Source organism: Lepisma saccharinum, chromosome 2 (assembly GCF_977018435.1).
Source record: "Lepisma saccharinum chromosome 2, izLepSacc3.1, whole genome shotgun sequence".
In the NCBI taxonomy this organism is placed as follows: Eukaryota; Metazoa; Arthropoda; class Insecta; order Zygentoma; family Lepismatidae; genus Lepisma; species Lepisma saccharinum.
Genome location: NC_139230.1, coordinates 13,803,299 through 13,817,824, shown reverse-complemented (window position 1 = coordinate 13,817,824; position 14,526 = coordinate 13,803,299). Strand labels below are relative to the sequence as shown.

Sequence of the window (14,526 nt, the reverse complement as noted above, 5' to 3'; positions counted from 1 at the left end):
TGGCAAGTGTTATGACACTGCACACAATGAACATAATGTCCACCCACCATAACCAGAAAGAAATAACAAACAGGGCATACTAAACAGACATGCATGCATTCATGCATGAAACTGTCCACTTAAACATTAAAAACAAAGTTAAAAATATGCTTTTAAACAAATTTTATAATGTAAGGAAAATTTACAGGCAATGAAATGTTTCCTTTCTCCTCTTGATCATTATATTAATATTTTGTGTAGTTTAACGTAACGAAAAGTAATACTAACATGGGCTAAAAACAGACACATGAAAAGAAATGCCAATTCAAATAGCTGATGCATTTCATAAAAACAAACATATTGCACAGTATGAAGTGAAAACAATAATTTCTATATTATAACTTAATTTTTTTTATTCATATATTATTACCGATTCATTCAAGCTTTATTTACGAAAATACAGTGGAAGCACAATTATATGCTTCTCAGTATTTTTCTCTTTTCTAGTTCTGGAAATTCCAATAGCATTATATGCTAATTTCTTTTAATGTAACATATTTCTCACATATACATATACATGTGTGTTGTAACAATTGAATCCACTAGGAAAGAAAACTTCATTAATATACCAGTATATTTGTCAGTCCCAGTCCTAGCCGACATCAACAAAAAGATAGAATGGTGTCTTCAATAAGAATTAGCAAACAAAACGTGGAGAAGATACATATTGGAATATTTAATGTTATTTTAGACATACTACACTAATTATGAATTAAAACAATAACACTGGCTGCAATAAACACATTTTGCTGGAGAGGAAAGTGTAGTGTAAGTATAAATTTGTTATTTGTACCAAGAAGTAGTGTTCATTTCCCCTGATGGCAACTGAAAGTAACATTATTTATCTTGAGATCAAATTGGATTTAATACTGTATATATGAAGAGGAAAAACACAATTCTCACTATTGTGAGTAATTTGTAACTGTCGAGCACATTTGGCAAAATTTTAACTTTCAAAATTCACAGTTGCTACTAATTTAATGAGGCATGCTATTTTTTACACCTTTTTCATGAGTTATGCATTTCTTTGAGGAAGTCCCTTACAAAACGTGTATAACACGTGTGGTATTTTCAATGTAAAAATTGGTTATAATTCATCAAAAGGAAAAGGACATCTCAATCTGCATCTTTTTAGACAGGCAAACCAAATTACACTCAAACATAAAACACTTCATACCATCCAAGGATACAACTTCTTAAAGAGCAAACCATAATGTGAAGGCAATTGTGCAGATTTTATTGATGACCTGTAACAACTTTTCATATGCAATTCTAGTTGACATGCAAGAATGTAACTATGACAAACTTATGAATATTGATAACCATGCAGTTGTCCAGCATGTAACACATTTAAAAAACAAAGTAAAATATTTAATTTTACAGAGTGGTGCATAAGTCAGTTTACCCATGGATCTAATGATGGAATGAGGAAATAATGATCGAAAGAATTCACTGATATTTCGTGATCATTGTAGGTTCAGTCTGGTAACACTTCAACACAACATGTGCTGGAAATGCTGCACCCATGTTTCTTCTGTCTACCTGTAGAGAGTCAGTGAGCCAGTCAGTTGGTGAGCTTTGTTTGAGCAAGTCCTGTTTTGTGCTGTGCTGGTATTTTGGCACATGATAGAACAATGTGTTTACATGATCCAGTTAGGGTGGAAGCATGACACAAACAAGAGCCGAAGTGGAGAAAGGATTCAATGCTAAGTTCCATAATGGACATAGATCGCAACATTTGTGGAATTTGAACAGAAAATTGTAAACAAGTAGCATTGCTGATGCACTGATGTCTGGATGACCAAGAAATATATGCACTGAAGAAAACACAGCTGGCATTCTGATTGTCTGGGTAAACCGACTTGCGCCTCTCTGTATATGCAAGTGTACACACAACACACAAATTATTTAAAAGATTGGTACACAATGCAAAGCACACACACACACAAAGAACTGTTATATATCTGAAGAGAAAGGGCAAACGAATGAAACTAAAGTATGCTACCACCTTTACTACACTTGACCCAGTGTACCATGCTCCTTGTACTATTACAGAAAACTTGCATCACTCATGTACTTTCATGATGCCTACATTATCTTATTAGGAATTAATAGTAAAGTATGCCAAAAAGATAAAGGTTATACCACATTTTAACCTATTGCAGCATACATGTATAAATAAATGTATAAAAAGTACTCAGGTGTATGAGAAGTCTTACATGCTCACATCATGGTTAATGACACCACTAAATACTAACATTCATGTACCCATTTATGATTATTTGTTCACTTTACTGCCCAAAATTTGATCTAGTTTCCTGAATCATCATCTGGGAAAATGAATTTGCTGCACATGCACTACAAAATACATTGAGGTGAAATATTGCATGAAAGAGAACACTAGCTTGGTTCAAGCAACAACCAAGTGGCAAGCAGGATGTGGGGGCTACCCCATTAAATTAATAATAAACTGTCAGATATTGTCAGTAAGTTACAGATTATTTATACAAATATTTTAAAAACTCAATAATTTTACTTATAAACTGATATGCCTATATTAAATAATATGTTATCAGTAAAAGTATCATATCCATCCATCTGATAAAGAAATTTAGCATTCAAATAAATATAGAAATTGCTATTAAAATGTTTTGGCAATTTAACAGGAACACAGAATTCTGTTCAAATATTTATAACTCAATGAAATATTAATGGCCGCAGTGGCTCAATCGGTAACACGTTTGACTACCATGCTCAAGCTCCCGGGTTCAATCCCAGGCCGGTTCAAATCCGGGAACTTTTCTAACGTTGGAAGCGGCCCCTGCGCCCACCCAGCATCGAATAACATGGGTACCTGGGGGAAACCCTGGGGGGTAAAGGTAGTCAGGGGCATGATGCTGATCACATCTCCCCACTCATGACCGGATCAAGGAAGTGTGGGGCGTTACAACCACACCCCCTATATGCCTTCATGGCGTGGTGCTAAGCACAGGGGAGCACTTTACCTTTTTTTTTTTTTAATGAAATATTAATGTTACTTCAAAGTCACAGGCACTTCTGGGTTGTAGCGAGATCCTACCAAAAGCCAGTATGGTCATTGCATTTCAGAAGTGTTTGTGACTGTACAAATATATAAAATTTCAAAACTTAAAACAATTTAAGACTTAATAAAACAACATACTTCACAAAGTACACTTAGTGGCTTGGTAAGGTGAATTTCCTAACAAGGCAGCTGTTATATGAATCCCCATCCTATATCAGTAAACAAAACAGCTCTAACAATGTAAAGGTAGCCAGCCTACTGTTGAATTACTGGCAATTTTAAAGGTAAAAATAGAATTCCCATTCCTAAATAATTGGCTTCTTCAGAATTACAAGATTTAATTATATGATCAAGAAAATTCAACATAATGATCTTTCCCTATGTGTAAATGCATGGATATGAATCTTCATGGGGATGGAGTTGAAATGAATTGACTCTCAATGTGACCTCCAAAGACTATGTTCAAGTCTTAGCCAGAGCAATAAGTTTGCTCTTTCATCTAACACAAATCATCTTCATTGTCACAATTAACCTTATGAAGTAGAAATGTTACATTAAAAAGCCACAATACAATATGGTGAATCTTCTTTTGAGATAAAACTACAAACATTTACATAAGGATAGCTTGTATCTAAAGATATCTGTTTGGCAGTTACCCGGAGATAGGTAATTCATTCTAAAAAGTTCAAGTTTCATTTTTCCATGCAGTTTTAGTTTGAGATCGATTTTGCCACCAGACAGGTGGTGAAATCGATCGCGAACAAAAACTGGGTGGAAAAATGAAACGTGAAATTTTTAGAATGAATAAGGATAGCTGTTGGTAAAGGAAGTGAGTGCAGATGAGTAGGCACCATATGGAGAATAACTGGGCTGCATTTGCAGTCTTTTCCTGCACCAACCTTTATACTAATGTACCCTGCTGAAGAGTCAGGTTAATGGCACAAACAGGGAAACACTAAAAGACATGTTCTCTGCTTCCTGACACAAGTAAAGAGCATGGATGTTTAAAATCTGAGATAGAAATGGATGATGATAAAAGATTCTCAATTAGGAAAATTACAGTATACAAGTCAGAAACCTTGCCAGACACACCCCAAAAAAAAAGAGCAAGCAAGCATATAAGATATGTAAAAGAGAAAAAAGACAGGCTCAGTGTCATGCTTGATCAAACAAATGAATGTAAATGGGGAATATGGTTCGAGAGATGTGGATCAGAAGGATTCTGGATATGTAAAATAACTAAACTAATAACATATTAAACTATTATTATTATTATTACTTCAAACAATTCTCTTTTTAGATAAATCTTAGTTGTATCTTAATTCACATAATAATAACTAAAAAGTAATGAACTTGTTCAAAGTTAACCATGGCAGGTATAAAATTAATTTTAATTTATGAAACCTAAATATAACAAAAGTATAAATATATTAAATTTGGCATTATACTGCAGCAAATCTTATGATTATTTTTGCATGAATAATTTATCATATTTTATAGATATTGAGTACTGAAACAATATATACTGTTCAAACTCAAACTCACTATACCTTCATTATCACCAGGTTCCATTTGTTCGGCTTTAGGTGAAAAGCAAATTAAAATAAAAATCACAAATGTTAAATATAATTCTATTATTTACTAAAAATATACATAGCTGCAAAATAAGAATACCTCATGTAAAATAACTATAATATTCTGTTCTGGAGTTAAAGATTATGTCAGATAAAATGTAGTAGTGTAAATGATATGTTACAAACAGAACGACAATGTTGAAATACTAATCAATGTAATATATTTATCTTACATATGTAAGAAACATGTATGTACTTGCACAATTTAAAAGATACCAAAGAATGGGCACCAGACAAATAAGGTGATTAGTACATGCAGAAAGCATATTTATTCATCCTAAAGTAACGACAGATGATTTTTTGGTAGGAATGTATGAGGTTTCACTCCCTTTAAGATCTTCTACAAGCAAGTTTAACAATGAACAATAGGGATAGATATGAGTGAGACAAAAACGGTGATACTTCTGAGCAAAGAATCATTTTCTTGATGGGCACAAAAATATTACCTACTAAAACTTGGGAGCCTAGAATTAAAACTGATGTAACTGATAAAAATCCATCTGGATGCATCACGACTTAGGCTATTCACACCCACTGAGAGGAATAAAAACAAGCTGGTCAACAACAACACTAAAAAGAATACTGGTACTAAAATTTGAAGACTAAAAAAGTTTCCATATTCATAATGCATGTTGAGGCCATTAGGTACACACCACACACAATGGAGAAGAAATGACAGCAGAAGAGAAATGAAAGGGAATATGCAAAGATAGAAATTTCAAGTAGTTAACCTTCTCAACTTTTAACACATAGTGTATTTGCAAGGAGGAGTCACTGCAATCTGATTGGTCCATAAAACAAACACTCACTACACCTTCAACAAACATTTGAAGAAGTGGAGATTGGACAAAAGTTGAAAGTAGACCCCCATGCATGTTTTTTGTACGTCTGTTTGTCTTATTTCCACTGGATGCATTAAAAATAAATGATATGGTTAGAAAGCACTTAATTCTGTCATTACCCTCACAGCACAGTTGTGTATCTACAACTATGTTATTTATAAAATTAACTACCAACCTCCAATAATAGTTATTAATATTTTCGTCTCTCAAGTATGTGCGTATGCAAGTATGTGCATGTGGAGTGTGTGCATGTGCATGTGTCATCCCCCCCCCCCTCAACTTAAAAAATAGTACAAATGGAAATTTCAGTTCTCAATAATAAAAGTGAATTTTGTTAGTTCAGTAAGTATGAAGTAAATAAACTCTGTGGCAACCGCCCTTTGAGGTCTAAGGCCAGCCCAGTAGCTTTTCATTAGGGGAGACATGATCAGCACAAGTCCCATCTGCACTGTTTTCTGTCTTTTGAAAATCCACAACCATTGCTTTCAAGTAACTCTTTGGTTGTCCTCACGATGCTAGGTCAACACGAAATTTTGGAGCTCCCACCAGGAATCGAACCCAGGACCAAAGACGAGTGCTAATTGCTTGGGCCACATGGAGAGGCTTTTCAGTAAACAAAAGATTTAGAAATATTCAACAAAATAATCCTGAATATATAGGTTTTGCTATGCTGTCATTATTAAAGAAACAAAGAATCTACCAAAAAGATTTTACATGAAAAGGTTAACCTCGTCACAGTGAATAGGTGGGTAGACAGGTATAATAAAAGGTACAATGACACTATTGTGCAATATAGCTCATTACACTCATTAGTGCTGGTTTTGCAAAGGGTTTTAATACACATTTTTGGATATAACATGAAACAATCAAGGAAACATTGATAAATTAAAAAAAAAAAAAGATTTCTAGAATTATGGCAACTGATGGATTTTTGGAAACATGCAGGAGGTAGCTGAAGTAGCTTTCAGCACACAAACCCATTGCTACCATTGGTTTATGAAGTCTCAGCAGTTCAGTTACATGCAGATATTTTCTCATTAAGATAGCACACAGATCATAACCAATCAAAAAATTATATGAAGAGTGCCCGTTCAATGTGCAAGTTATGAATGAAACCGATAATAAGAGTTAATCAGTTGAACCACAATGCATTAACTAGTTCATGTAAATATGATATACAATGGAACCCCAATTTTATGTTCCTAACAAGTCTAGGGAAATTTTACATTAAACCTAACTTCAGTTTCAAAGTTTATATATTTTCTCAAGCTGTGTTGATGTCACAAAATTTGCCAGAAGCCTGTTGCATTGGCCATTCAATTTTTTCTTTCTTTTCTCATCACTCAATTTTGCAAAATTTCCATTCTCTGATTTACCTGAGTTTTGGCTGAACCTTAGGCTGAGGTCAGGCAGCTGATTTTTAATTTTCCTCTTTCGAAAAACTGCTATGATATTTCAAAATCTGAAAAATTGCATGTGCTTAGAATTCCTTCTAGAACATTCATGTGGATCCTTGTGTGATTTACTTTCACTTGTTGTCTAGATATTACCAATAGTTTAATGGGCTTAATTTAGCCATGCAAGTCTATTAAGGGCAGCAGTTTTAGTTTTAGCCACTAGTGCTTGGATGGGTTTGTGATTGATTTGGTTTATTTTACTTTGTTTTTCTGCCACTTTTGGCTAATCACAAAGGTGAGGATGAGTGATGATATGATGAAACTGATGATGAAGGGACATTCACAAATAACATCCATGCCCAGGCTGGGATTCGAACCCAGGACCCCTGGCATTGTAGTGTGCTGTGCTAACAACTCCACCATGGAGGTCGAGGATGGGCTAAGCAAAGACTCACTGAAATGTAAGTCAGATATTGGGATCTTGACTCTCACACATCTTCACACAATATCAAATTAAATAGCATTACCACTTCACTTTACAACTATTCACATGGGGAAAATGTTTGATCACAAAACTTTAGTTTGGGGGGGGGGGGGGGTTTAGAAGATATGGCACGACTGTGGAAACCAAATATTACATCACATTTTTCTCTGCACATGCTTTGCTTTCGTCTTTTGCAAATTTATAATATTGCTTTTACCCTGTTGTTGAAAAAAATTTAGCTACATAACTCACTCACAAATTGTTTACACTAATCATTCCTTACATGCATTTGAGTTTTTCTCCTTCCCTCATGCTTTTCTACTTATTACATTTCCCCACTTAATTGTTTCTCTTATTATCTAAAAATGTAGAACTGGGGTTCCAGTGTATCTCTTTCTTCATGCTCTGATAATTTTGGCACTATATAATTTTTCACCTCATAAAAAATTTAACAGATGTTTTAGTTTAATAAATATAGCTTAAACTAAAATGAGAAAATGGTAAATACAGGTCACAGCACCTGTAATTATGTGTGGTTAATTTGCATACAATTTTCCTCTTTTCCATGTCATACTCTATGCCATTTAACAATTTAATACTTACAATCAATTTCTCCAGTTGGTATTTTTCCATTTATATCACTTTCTGAAACACAATCTAAGATGTTTAGAAGGGTTTTTGTCAACCTGAGAAGATCACTAAAGCTGTAGAACCCAAAGTAGATAAGATCTCGTGCAAGTTTAACAACCTGAAGTAGAGACAAAAAATTAATATTTCCAAAAATTACTTGAAATCATTTGCAAACTTTACTTATACAAATGAACATGTTCAAGATAATTTGCTCTCCACAGCTTATTCATTATCACACGTAGAAGTTAAAAGTATGATCTATTTTGCCATCTTTCTGGCGGCTTCCTCTGTACTGTCACTTCAGTATCAGATCTTATATTACTATTGAAGGTGTAAAGTAAGCATATACTTGCCTCAAAATCCAACCAGTGCATGCCTCATAAAGCTGTCAGAAAGGCAGTGAAATTGATCACACATTTAGCATTCACGTGGAATAATGTTCAGGAAAAAATAAAGCAAATACCAAGTACTGGAATTCATTTTTCATATCTATTTCATGTTGCATGATAGATTATTCTTGTTACATTCAGTGCATGTCCAAGAGAAGAGATATTTAGCAGAAGGTTGTATTTCATGAAAACTACAACATAGTTGTCATATTTGCTTACTGCTTAAAAGAGTGCCATACAAACTAACAAATTTAATTTATACAACATTCTTGTTAAAACCACACAAAACACATAAACAGCAAGATATTAAACACTTGAAAAGTTTGTTCAAACTTTCCACTCCATCTCTGAGTCCTCATCAGGGCTGGTTGAGAAACTGCAAAGAAGACGTGGTCGAGGTTGGTAAGTAGTGTCACCAGAACCTCGACCACGTCTTCTTTGCAGTCTCTCAACCAGCTTTTCTGTCACTTTTGGCTAATTGTGAAGGTGGAGATGAGTGATGATGTGATCATATTGATGAAGGAACACTCATAAAGAACACCCATTCCCAGGCTGGGATTCAAACCAGGAACTGTTTATGTGTCTTGTATGGTTTTTAACAAGCATTATTTTATACTTGATGGGAACACAGCAAGAATGTACCCGGAACCATGGGACTCTTCTATCATGATCAAACAAACAGAACCCAGTTCGTACTTTGATACTGGGTAGGTTGTATGTGTGGGATCCTCAAAAGTGGAAGAGGTGGATGCTGCAGTTCAGTGGTGTGCCAGAGTGGGGTTCCTACACCACAGTGTGCACGAAGTTAAGTATAAAATAATGACTGATAAATGAAATAATGACAATTTTATGCTCAATCTTATCTATCCACAAAATTCGTAAGTTGACTAAAATACTTCACACTAGTACATACAACAGAGACCATTGGTTGATGCACTTATAGCAGCTGTTGGAACAATAGGAACAGTGGTCACGTGCGACACACTGACCATTGTCTACACCTGAATTTGGGCTTTTTACTACTGTCTTTAATTCAGACATTCAAAGGATATATTCAGTTTCAGTCTTCAAGGAATTTTGTGCATGTAAATCATCTACAGACATCTGGGTCATGTAGGATACAACTCGCAATTCTAGAATCCAAAATGTTGTGTTTATCTATAGCCAAGACAAATCAATTATGGCTGAATGATGTAAAGAGGAAATGCTATGGTGGTCACTCCAGTGTAATTGTGTGTATCAACTTCTCAAAGTTATGTAAACTAATTTTACATAACATTTTACATTGTTAATATTTCTATAAATCTTCATCAGTATAAAACCATTAATGTAAAGTATGAGGGAAATTTGCTATCTCAGCAACAGAAAGTCAATTGCTTTAGGAAAGACCTATGCCGTAGACCAGCATTTATTAACCGATGCATTGCAAGACGGGTCTCTTGAAGTTTTCAACTTGCAGCACAGGCTGACAACCACCTGGAAAGATGACCTTGCGTTCAGGGTTTACCAGTGATAAGATAAAATCCTTTCTTGCCAGTGCAAGTGAGAAATCAAAGCTGCTGAGAGGGGACTGTCTCCCATGCAGCCTCCAAATTTGAATTTTAATAGTTGGGTCTTTCTCGCATTGGAGCCAGAAAAGTGAAGCAATTTGCAGCCCAAGCTGGCAACCACCTGGAAAGATGGTTTTGGCTGCAACAGCCAGAAATCATTTCGTGACAGTGGCGGTGAATGATTATACATTCTAACCAGAGGTACACGTGGGTCTGATGCAGGGCACACCCAGCTTGCAACAAATGCCAAAACTAAAAGCTAAGATCTGTAAACCTGGCCTTCCTAACCTAACAATTCCTCACCTACAATCCGCTTAAGTCTAATAATGCATATGTGGTTACGTGAGGGGGGCCAGGTTTCGAGTTGTTAGCATTTAGTTTTGGTATTTGCTGCAAGTTGGGTGTGCCCGCATCAGACCTGGGGATGTGTTGCTTTCCACTTCCAAATTTGGAGGTTGTCAGATAAGCACCACAGTCAATTTAGTTTGCGCAGCAATTTCTATTAACAAATAAATTGGAATTTTGGTTCATTGAAATTTTTTGGTGTCCAAAATCAAGCATTCCAATGAAAATCAGTACTTACCAAATAAATTTAATGATATTGGAAAGAGGAAACTAAAACATTTCATTAGATCCAGTTGTCGTCAACTAATTTAAACCAAATTTTAAATTTGTTACCAAGCCTAAATATAATCAAACTAATAATCTCTGTGAATTTGGTTAATTGAAATTTTTTGGTGTCCAAAATGATAAATTATGCCATAATTTATTTTTTAATATTAAATTTCAGAGTAGTACATATTACCATATAAAGTTAAAAAATAGAAAGCTATTTATGAGTAAAATTGTTGGGATTGAGGAATCTACTCTTGAAAAATGAGTTTACCAGGCCATAGGCTCATGAAGGTTGAGAACCACTGCCGTAGGATAAAGTGAAAATTAACCAGCAATAGGAGCAGAGAAACAATACAAATTTGTAATAGTGGAAATAGGTTCTTAAGACAAAATTAAAAATAATTTACTTACAAAAAATATTAATAAACAAATACCTCAAAGGTAAGCTTGTTTTGCTCCTGGTCAACAAAACTCCACATTTTAGCAACAACATCAACATTGCATAAGTAGTCTTCCACAAACATAATTGTTGATCCAAACCTAGCCCTTACGGCTTCCTTGTTATGATCTGGTGTTTTGTTGCTGTCATAACTGGAAAATATGAATACAGAAATAGCAATACATATGTGAAGCACACTTAGCAAAACACAGTTGATTGAAGTTAGCATTCATGCAAAGCAGGATAGTAATCACTGTATGTTTTGCTCAATTCAAAACACTAACATCAAAAAGCAAATTACAGCCACTTGTCCTCATAACACTTGCGTACAATCTCTGCCATTCTATTCACAAAATTACAAGCTTAAATTAAGCACCAGGACTATCAGTAAAATAACCTAATATATTGCATTCTATAACAGGTATATACAATAATATTTATAAGGATGAGCAAAAACAGGAAATTGTAGTTATACATGGTGAAACCTCAATTATACATTTTCAAGGGACTTGTGGTTAAAGAATTTTTAATGCAAAAAAACTTGTGGGCAAATGCAACTGTTATAAAAAAAATAACTAAATGAAAATAAAAATATACTTGAGAAAATGAAAATATGCATTTGAGAGAGGGACAGAGAGGGGGAAGAGGCAGAGAAACACCATGTACCTGACTTTTTTGGTGTTATTTCCCCAAATATTCCCATTTCCAAAAAAAAAAGTTATACTCAGCATTAAAATTATAAATGTTTTCACACACACAATCCTTGCATGTTCTTAGCCTTTTATACTCTCTACACACCTTATTGAGTTTGAGTTTTAAAGTCCATTTTATGCACAGATAGGCAAATCAGGACTGGACCTACAGTTTAAATTGGGATTCATACCACAATGTGCCTTCACTGGGTATCAAACCCAGGACACCTTAATTACAAGGCAACAACATGGGGAGCTTATTAACCAATGTATAAGTGCTTGTACATTGTACAGGGTGAGTTATATAACCTATATAACCTTCATATATACTGGAGTTGGGAACTCGAACCTTTTCGTCCCCTAGCTCTCCAGGGTGCCCCTGAAAGTGGATGAATGGGTGGTGGTGGGGACATTTTTCTGAAAAATTATCAAGCTTCCTAGGTCATACTTAGACCTGAAAATGTGAGACCACGGATCGTGGAAGGATGAATATTTGAGTATTTGTGTGTTGTATTTTTGTTATCTAGTGTCCTTTTCTGCCATTTTTGGATCATTGTGATGATAGATGAAATTGATGAAGGGACACTCATAAAGAAAACCCATTCTGGTTTTCGAACTTCAGTGGCGAGTTCAAAAGTTGACCACTTCAGGTGCTTGGCCACTGTGTCAGCTCTTGCACAGAGTAGATCTCAAAAAATGGCATCCAAGATGACAAACTTTGTCACTGAAAGTGGCCCAATTTTAAAAAATGTAGTTTTATCCAGGAATACAAATTTGGGAATGTGGGGGTACTTGAAAAGAAGTAAAGGGTTCTGGTCTAGGAATGCAGAAAACAGCACAGATGAGACTTGTTGCACTGACTAAATGTTACCCAACAACTACTACAACAACAACAACAAAACCTCTTGAGGGGCTTTGGCCCCCCTTTTAGTTAGACAGTTTACAGAACATAATCTAAAAAGCCATGGACACTAGAAGGAAACTAAGGAAAGTAATTCAGATGTAGATTGATTTTAATTGCATGAACAAATATCTGAGAAATGACAAATTACACTGTAATGTTCATTCATTTTGTAACTAAGCACAATTTCAAGATAAGTAGAAAAATTAAGAAAAATTAAAAGTAGCCATGGAAAATATAATGACAAGACTGGGCCAAAATAAATAATTGGGGTAGAACAAGCACACTGAGTGGAGTACCACAACCATAAAATGTAACACGCACAGCACTAAAATCTATGATAACTACAATTGATCACATACAGTGGAACCTAATTTTTATGTTTTTTTCTGGGGGCCAAGCTGAAAAAACTTAAAATGCGGGAAAATATAAAACTCAGGAAAATTTTATAACATTTTGCTATGTTGGAACCATGAAGACTAAATGTATAATGCAGAAAAGTGTAAAATTTGGGAACATAAAATCAGGGTTCCACTGTACATAGTAAATGAGAAGGAAATAGGAAACACTTGCCAGACACTGGAAAAGTAAAATTTTTGTGGCCGTGTGCTTCATCTTCAGATGTAGATTAAAGGTGGCAGAAACAGAAGTAAAAGATCAAACTGCAAAGTTGCTAGGTCCACCCTGGACAATCCCTGCACCCCTATGTTTTACTTGTTTGATTGATTGATTTGGTGTTTTAAGTCCACTTTATGCACAGGAAGGCTAATCGGTACTGGACCTACAGTTTAAAGTGGGATCCGAACCACTTGTGCCTCCACCCCTACGTTTTACTTACTGCCAAAAATTCCCAATATTGATAACCCTGGCAGACTCATCGTGATCAGCCACAACTCCCCCACCAAAATAATTTAATCTAAAATAATCTAAAAAATAATTCCTGCTTTCGTGGACTTCTATACTTACAGTCTAGTATAAGCTCTGCCCTCCTAACACCAATAACTTCATCCAGAAAATCGACACCCTTCCACCATTGCCTCCAGACACCACCCTTGCTACCACTGATGTCACTTCCCTCTACCCCAATATCCCTCCCTCCCATGGCCTCAGTTCCATTGAATTTTACCTTAACAGTGAAACCAGAAGCCCATAATCCCAGCACTCAGCTCTCTAGTCCATCTTGTCCTCACATGCAACAACTTTGAGGACAAATTGAGGCACAGCCATAAGCACATGAATGGCCTCATCCTTGTGCTATCCATTTACATCTTAACACATTCACACCCAGCTTTGGGAGGGGCATTTAAATGGTCAGCCCAGGCATTTTCTGAATCCAAACTTCCCTAAAAAACATGTTGCCGCCATTTTTAATTTTCGAGTTTTCCACAATTTCACACTCGAGGCTACAAATGGCACTTTCTCGTCGACTTTTCAGCCTGACAGATGGGAACAAAACTTCTTTGAGGGTTTCTGCTGGTATCCCCCTACCTTGACCGCCCCATTGGTCCTCCAAGGATCCTAACATGTTTGGCCCCTGGAGCCCTCGGTAATTTGGCATCCGGACATGCTCTCGGGTACCACATTGTACCTGCCCTCAAAGTCACTTTGTGCACCCCATTTCATTCGCCAACCAACGCGGGGGGAGAAAATACATAAAACTGAAAAAAAATTGACACCACAGCTAAAGGATCTTAGTCATTTATGGGCAAATACAAGCACATATTTTAAAATGACCATGGTCTTTTACAGGCGGGAATGTGTTAAGATATGAGCCGCAGCTGCTAAAATTTTAACTTTTCAAGTGTCTGCTGAATTTTTCCAATTTCCTTCTCATTTGCTGTATAGCCCTTCTGGCCTTCATTCAGTATATA

The 14,526-nt window shown here is 35.6% G+C and overlaps 1 protein-coding gene across 18 annotated transcripts in view; it reads right to left on the bottom strand.

Annotated features, from left to right (window-relative positions):
• The window catches only part of Itpr (Inositol 1,4,5,-trisphosphate receptor), a 181,457-nt gene that overhangs the window by 115,931 nt on the left and 51,000 nt on the right, over window positions 1-14,526 (bottom strand). For 16 of the 18 annotated variants that reach the window (XM_083117057.1, XM_083117056.1, XM_083117058.1 and 13 more), the window contains 2 exons: window positions 11,058-11,214; window positions 8,043-8,187 (listed from right to left, as the gene is read on the bottom strand). In XM_083117057.1, the coding sequence (XP_082973183.1) occupies window positions 8,043-8,187; window positions 11,058-11,214 (302 nt within the window). Of the gene's footprint in view, window positions 1-4,632; window positions 4,663-8,042; window positions 8,188-11,057; window positions 11,215-14,526 lie in introns of all 18 variants that reach the window. The other 2 variants (XM_083117063.1, XM_083117067.1) reach the window with 1 other exon arrangement.